The sequence below is a fragment of the Cicer arietinum genome, chromosome 5 (assembly GCF_000331145.2).
Source record: "Cicer arietinum cultivar CDC Frontier isolate Library 1 chromosome 5, Cicar.CDCFrontier_v2.0, whole genome shotgun sequence".
Classification (NCBI taxonomy): domain Eukaryota; kingdom Viridiplantae; phylum Streptophyta; class Magnoliopsida; order Fabales; family Fabaceae; genus Cicer; species Cicer arietinum.
Window position 1 is genome coordinate 47,025,430 of NC_021164.2, and position 8,041 is coordinate 47,033,470.

Below are 8,041 nucleotides of genomic sequence, written 5' to 3' on the forward strand. Positions count from 1 at the left end.
TATATATATATATTGATATAAGTATCTTTTAACAACAAAATAAAAATTAAATCCAATAATAAAAATTAAATGACAAATTTGATCAATCATTTCTATATCAACATTAGAACAAGTAATCAAACAAAGAGGTAACTATTATTAAGTCACCTACAAAGCATCCCAAGTGAACCAATCAAAATCAAACAAACAGGTAACTCACAACTGCATCAACCAAAGTAGTCAAACATAGAGGTATATTCTATGTGCACCCACTACAAGAAAACACTCATTTTGTGGCCCATTTTACAAATATTTTGTGTCCCAAAAAAACCCTCACAAATTAGTGGCCGAAAAATCCATCACAAATACAAAAAATTCAAATTTGTCTTTATTTGTGGCTGAAAAAGCCCTCACAAAAGACTATAATTTTAGCTGGATTTTGTGGTTGCCTAAGCCCTCACAAAATGACAACTTACCTAAGCCCTCACAAAATCACAAAGTTGTCATTTTGTGAGGGCTTAGGCCGCCACAAAATTCAGCTGAAATTGGAGTCCTTTGTGAGGGCTTTTTCAACCACAAAATCAACCCTTTATGAGAGTAACGGCCGCCACAAAAGCAAGCCATTTGTGGCCGCTCAGGCCGCCATAAAATCATTGGTCCGTTGCACTTTGTGAGGGCAAAGGCCGCCAGAAATGCCCATTGATCTGTTGCAATTTGTGGCCACCCATGCCGCCACAAATTTCTTATTTTCTGACCGTTAAAGCCGCCACAAAAGATCAATAATTTTATAAATATCATTCCACTCCTCTTATCATTTTTCACTTCTACCTTCTCTCTAAACTTTCTTTCTAAATTTTATCTCCACCTTCTCTCTACAAAAATTATTTCTCCAAGGTTGTTCTTTACTATCTTGAATTTTGGTAAGTTTATATTATATATTTAGTTTTTCAATTTCATTTTTGATTTGAAGCTATTTAATTAATGAATATTATTGAATTTTTATTTTGACAGTGGTGATATAGTGTTTACTTCGAAGAGTTCTCAACTATGTGAAAGCTTTAAGTCAGACACTACCCGACATCAAGTTAGTATTTTATACATTTTAAATATAGATTAGTAAAATATGTGATATTATAAATATATTTATATTATTTTTAAAATATATAAAAAGTTTGTCATTCGAAATGTTATTATAGAAATTATGTTATTTACATAATATATGATAAATAAAAATTATGGAAATTATGTTGTTTACATAATATATGATAAATAAAAATTTGAAACACATGTAAAACTTATTGATTTTAATATAACTATTTTTTAAAAAACATTATTAAAATTGATGATATTGATATTTGTTGTTAGTTATTAAAAAGAGTTGTAGTTGAGTTCGTACAAAAAATATATATACTTTAACAGTCTCTATTTTTGTTTATATATAAGGAGTTATTTTATGAAAAATTTCATTAAAAATCATTTAATATTTTATTTTGGTTTATATAATTATAGTCTTGATAATAATTTATTATATTGTTTGCAAATGCTCCCCGAATTGACATATAAAGTATGTGAAAATTTATATATAATGTTTTTTAAAATTTTATTTTGGTTTATATAATTATATTTTTGATAATAATTTATTATATTCACATCAACTTCCTCAACCTCAACCAGATCAAACTCCATACCGACCAACTATGCCAACAACTGGCTTGATCAGACCATATTTAAATCAACCTCAACCAGTTATGGCTCTTCCTTTGACTAGTGGTGGTGTAGTTAAAGATGAAATCCAATTTTAAATCACGATGTCTCCTCCAACACAAATTAATAATACTTTTGAGGGACTTCTGTCGTCGGGTAACATTCCAGCAAATAATGATGGAGGGAGTGGTGCGATTGATCAGAGAAATTATTATGATGATTAATGATGTACTTGAATAATTTCTTAATTTTATTTTTGGTTTGTATGAACACATTATATCTTGTCCTATTTAATTATGGTGTGTTTAATTTTTGGTTTGTAAGACATGATTTATTAATTTTGGAATATTTTATTTGGTTTGGTAGTAATTACTTTAATTAATATTAATATTATATTTTTATATATAATAGTTATTTTAATTTTTAAATTTAATTTTAATTTAATTTAATTTAAATTTAATTTTAATTTAATTTAATTTAAATTTAATTTTAATTTTAATTTAAATATTATATTTTTAATTTAATTTAAATTTTAATTAAATTGTATATTATATTTTAAATTTATATGGATATTAGTTTATTATATATAATATATTTAATTTAAATTTAAATTTAAATTTTAAATTTATATTGATTATAATTTATTATATATAATATCAATTTTTAATATTAATTTCGAATTTAATAAAATTATTTTTTTAATAAAGTGAAACTTTTGTGACGGCCTAAGCCCTCACAAAATATTTATTTTTTAATCCGTTTCATCCTTCGTGAAGACCTAAACCCTCACAAAGGGAGACATTTGTGGCGGCCTGGGCCCCGCAAAAGCTTAATTTTAAAATTCAGCTTTAACCTTTGTGGTGGCCTAAGCCCTCACAAAAGGAGGAATTTGTGGCGGCCTAAGCATTCACAAAATGAGGACTTTTTGGCAGCCTTTGCTCTCTCAAATGGCAACGAAAATTTCAAATTTTGTGGCCGTTTTGGCCGCCACAAAGGTTTGTGACCACCTTATTTGTGGCTGCCTAAGGCCGCCACAAATGTCTCTTTTGTGGCTGCTTCCCCCCTTTGTGATGACTCACTAAGCGAAAAATAGGATTTTACAATGCTTTTTTAAGCCATTTACAGCGCTTTTTCAACAAAAAAAAGCGCTGTAGAATCGAGCGCTGTAAAAAGATACAACAACATTTTTTAAAATAAAAAAGCGCTATAAAAAATGTAGATATATTGCACGCTTGTTATGCACCTTTTACAGCGCTTATTTGAAAAAGCACTGTAAAATGTGGATTCAATATATGCATTATTATGCACCTTTTACAACGCTTTTTCAAATAAGCGCTGTAAAATATGCACTCAATATATGCATTATTATGCATCTTTTACAGCGCTTATACGAAAAAAGCGTTGTAAAATGTGCACTCAATATATGCATTATTATGCACCTTTTACATCGCTTATTTGAAAAAGTGTTATAAAAGGTGCATTCAAAATATGTATTATTAGGCACCTTTTACATTGCTTTTTCAAATAAGCGCTGTAAAAGGTGCATTCAAAATATGCATTATTATGCACCTTTTGCAGCGCTTTTTCAAATAAGCGTTGTAAAAGAAATATTCTTATTTTAGTTTTATTTAAAAACGTTGTAAATGAAATTTTTAAAAATTGCTTATTGGTTTTTTGTGGCATTTTTTTAGAAAGTGTTGTCTTTTAATTTTTTTCCAAAATCATTTTCATCTAGAATCAGTTCACAATCAGTTCACATAATCATTTCACAATCAGTACACAAAAACAGAACTATATAACTTAACTTTATAACTTAATTTACACAACAACATAACTATATTCATATACATATTCAGATATTGTACAACAACACATATTCATATATCTGAATATACATATTCAGATATTGTACAATATCACATATTCATATACATATAACTAACATTATTACACAGAACATAACTAGCTACCATATATTCAGATCCCTTGCAACATGTTATTTCCCAGCAAATCAAATAATTTTTATTTCAAGCACATACTGACACCAGTCTTCCTTTAATTCAATTAGATCTTTCTCAGAGTATGTTGGACTGGAATTGTCAAAGTACTGTGCAATATAAAAATTGAACATAAATAAGTTAGAATCAAATATATACATAATTTATATATGAAAAATAAATAATTACGTACCCTGAATTATATGGTGCAAAGAACAACTTATCCTTCTCTATATTTCCTAATAAGATATCTACAATGTATTTCTTTACATTCACTGGATCGAGTTTACGCATCGAAAGCTTATGCAGAGACAAGAATGAATATCTATTTGACAATCTGTGCGTGCACACCAACATCTCATACAAAAACCTTCAACGGAAATTTCAAATTAGATTAATTACCAATAAATTTAATTAATTACCAATAAATGCAATTAAAAGTATTTTTTTTACCTAATGTATAAGCTGATGACAATAGCACTCCGCTCCTTATGGTTGAGAAGTTCGTATATGTGCTCCTTTTCAAGAAATTCTTCATACTCATCTCCGAATATAGCTTTATTCATGCTTATGATGCGTGAATCGTCGTTGCTGCCCATATTCTTTTTTACTTGGATGTCAAGACACGACCCGTATTTAGCAAGACATGGCTGACTTATATTAGGAGCAGTAGCAATTGATTTTCCCCGATCCAGTTTTTTAGCAGCAACTTTGGCAGCTTTATTACCCTCCACCTTTTGAAGTTTGCCAGCTTTATTACCCTCCAATTTTTGAGGTTTGCTGGCTTTATTTTGCTGTGCGAGTGGTTTATTTGATTGAATCTGAAAAAATGAGGTTACATGTTAGTTTATTGAATCTGAAAAAATGACAAACCTTACAGAATAAATGTGACAAACCTTTTCCGGCGATGTAATTGACTCGTTTCTGGAAATCTTCTTATTATTCCCTTTAGGCTTTTTCAGAATCTAAATATAAATGTAAAATTATAGTTAGCAGCGGAAAAAAATCAGCAATTAAATATACATATCAATTAAACATACATATCAATTAATTAAACATACCTTATTAAGGACAACAAGATGTGTGGGCCATGTCACGTAACTACCAACTGCTTCGCCCAAAAACTTCATATCTGCATCGTTGTACGGTATAGGCAACAGTGTATTTGGTTCTAAAGCAATAACAGATGATACTTTGACATGGCCCGCAGGGATCGGTGTGTTGTGCAATACTTCTCCCGAAGTATTGTACAATGTTCCTTTTTTGACCTTGCGATGAGTAGGGGAGGATAAGTACAACACGCAAGGAGTGACACCCTAAATCAATGGTTAATACATAAGTAATTACATAAGTAAGTAATTAATTACCTCGGGAAGACTTTTGAGACCAATGTTGCAACTCGCGTTTTAACTCTCCATTTGTATTTCACGTTGGAGCTGATCCGGGAGTTGCTTGTCTTTATTCGTCTTCACCAACAGTGCAACTTGCTCTGATAGGAGTTTGAGCTTCTCTAATACTTCCTCATTGGATGGATTTCGACACTTCTCTTGTGAAAAATATCTTTTAGGAGTTATGTCAAATCCTTTCCCCCTCACGCGACAAAAATATTCAGGAACATTAAACACTTTACCGAGAATGTCCCTGCAACTAGCTTTGTTGTCCTCTTGATTTTCTGAACTTTTTTCGAGATTCTCCTAAAATACATGTAGGATTAAAAAGATAAGTTCAATATAATTTTATACAATATTAAAAAATATTAAAGTGATAAAATACAATATTAAAAAATATTAAAGTGATAACATACTTACACAAAGTTCTATTACTTTTTGAACATTTTCGTTATCAACAATTCCGTCCTTATTTACACGATATGACGACCCAACGGTTGATCTGATTGGGTGTCTTGTTGCTATTCGTTAAGATCATAAACAAAATATTAGTTAGAAACTATAGTTTATAATACAAATTCCCTCATTATATAAAAGTGATGTTTAATTACTTACAAGTTTTTGCTCTAGACGTGCATATCCCATACGTGATTTTTTGTATGGGTGCGTCGGATTTTTTGTCCTCTTGCGATTTGCCTTACTTATATTCTATATAAATAAAATAACAATCGTGTAAAAATTTAAAATACGCTATGAATATGAATAATAAAACACAAATGCTAATAAATTAATCACTTACCACAAACGCGGGGTCCGAACGTTTTGATACAAATGCACTTCATTCTTCATTTGATATATAATGTTTATATATTCTTGGAGCTTCAACATTCATATTTCCTTCACTATCTTTTAGATAGAAATTTGAGAGGTGAGATTTAAAACCCCGGTGTATTTTCCCGGCAACTCTCAAGACGTAATTTTTTCTCACCTCATCAAGAATAAAAGCAGTCTGCAAGAGAAATAAAGATATAGTTTGAGTAAAGTATTTCAATGGAAAAAATTATAAATGACAAAAGAGTGGATCAAAAAAGTTCTTGTATATCATTCCACAATATATTTTTCGCATCCTTCAACGCCTTATCTCTCCAATCATCAATTGTAATAGGGATATTCTGACGAACAACAGCCTCAATGTAACTTACAAACATGGAGCTGTTGGGGTCAATTGGTTGACCACTCTCATTCCATCCAACCTAATAAACTCATATAGTAAGTACATGCTTTCAAAAAAGATAAAAGATAAACAGCAAACAGATTATAGTATACCTCAAATTTTATCTCACTGCTCCTTGCTTTTATGACCTTTTGCATGATGGTTGCACCACATTTGACTTCATTTTCGTAAGTCTTAGTGTTGACAACTTCCTCATTTTGACAATCCAAAGCCTTGTTAGAATCCATTTATCTACAACAAGTTCAACATGCAGTTCATATAACTTCAACAAGTTCAACATGCAGTAGTCTAAATACGTATCAGTATAAGTTCAACATGCATTTTAGTGAAAACAAAAAATTAATAGGCTAAATTACATCTGTGGTCCCTTAACTTAATTTCCGGTAATGTTTTAGTCCTTTATCTTTTTTTTTTCCCGATTTAGTCCTTTATTCCTAACAATATCAAATAAAGTATGAAAATATGAGTTTATTTGAAGATTTGTGTTACGAATTTGATGAAATTTGTATTATATTGAAGAATATAATTAATTTTATGAGTTTTGATTGAATTTTTTTTGAATTTTTGTATAAAAAAGAATAATATTGTTGAAATTTTAAAACATAAAATATCAAATTGTCACTTAAAATTAAAATAAAGGACCAAGTTGGGAAAAAAAAAGATAAAGGACTAAAACGTTACCTGAAATTAAGTTAAGGGACCACAGATGTAATTTAGCCAAATTAATAACATCAATACCTGAATAGTGAGAAGAAATACGTAGGGTTCGTAGGAGAAGGAACACGCAGAGTTCGAAGAAATACATAATGCACATAAATGAGTGTACGCAGAAATACGGTTTGCAGAAACTGAAGTATGGTTCGAAGAAATACGTAATGAGGGTTACGTATTTCAATGAAAAGAGATGGTGTGTAATGGGAGAGATGATCGTGGGTGGAAATATGGTTCGAAATGAGAGAGATGATCGTGGAAATATGGTTCATAATGGAAGAGATGATAGGGTTCGCAAAGGAAAAGAAGCACGATGAAGATGATATGATAGTGAAGTTTAAGTAATGAAGAAGAAACTGAAGTAGTTTATTATTTTATATAAAACCCTATTACATCGCTTTTTTAGAAGTCTTTTACATCGCTTGTTGGAAAAGCGTTTGTTGACACCTAATTTTGTCCGATTTTTACTTTTTATTAAAAAAGGAAATAATAATAATAATAATAATAATAATAATAAATATATAAATATATGTGAAGAAATATAAAAATAAAAATAAATAATTAGGGATATAAGCTTTTAACAATCACAAGTGTTTTCGGTTCTTGTTTGCCTCTAATTTTTGTTCAGACTATTTTCTAAAATATAAAAATAATAATAAGAAATAAAAATAAAGGAAATTGAAAAGAAATGAATTGATGGTCATAAAAATCGATGCAATGATGATCAAAATAAATGAAAAATTGAAAAGAAATAAATTGATGGTCATAAAAATCAATGCAATGATGATCAAAATAAATGAAAAAAAACCAAAAATAAATTGATTGATGGTCATAAAAATCAGAATAATGGTGATCAATTGAATAGAAAAGAAAACCGAAGAAATGAATCAATAGCAATAAGAATCGGTATAATTGTGGCCAATTAAAAGAAAAGAAACCAACAAAAATAGATTAATGGTAATCAATTGACAATTATTCTTTTGTCTTTTGAAATCTATACCCAAAAGTCTATAAATAGTCGGCCAGAA

At 29.5% G+C, this 8,041-nt stretch overlaps 1 protein-coding gene across 2 annotated transcripts; it reads right to left on the bottom strand.

The window, feature by feature from the left end:
• Positions 1–3,488: 3,488 nt before the first annotated feature.
• On the bottom strand, positions 3,489–6,097 carry LOC113786564 (uncharacterized). 2 transcript variants are annotated; one of them, XM_073368432.1, is made up of 9 exons: positions 5,868–6,097; positions 5,684–5,776; positions 5,489–5,589; positions 5,048–5,374; positions 4,742–4,948; positions 4,577–4,645; positions 4,134–4,501; positions 3,874–4,050; positions 3,489–3,790 (listed from the first exon to the last, which is right to left on the bottom strand). In XM_073368432.1, the coding sequence occupies exons 5-9, from the start codon at positions 4,808–4,810 to the stop codon at positions 3,748–3,750; spliced, it is 726 nt and encodes a 241-aa protein (XP_073224533.1). In that variant the 5' UTR covers positions 4,811–4,948; positions 5,048–5,374; positions 5,489–5,589; positions 5,684–5,776; positions 5,868–6,097; the 3' UTR covers positions 3,489–3,747. The 2 variants fall into 2 exon arrangements, with proteins under 2 accessions (XP_073224533.1, XP_073224534.1); XM_073368433.1 differs by having other exon boundaries at positions 5,485–5,589.
• Between the last annotated feature and the right edge of the window lie 1,944 nt (positions 6,098–8,041).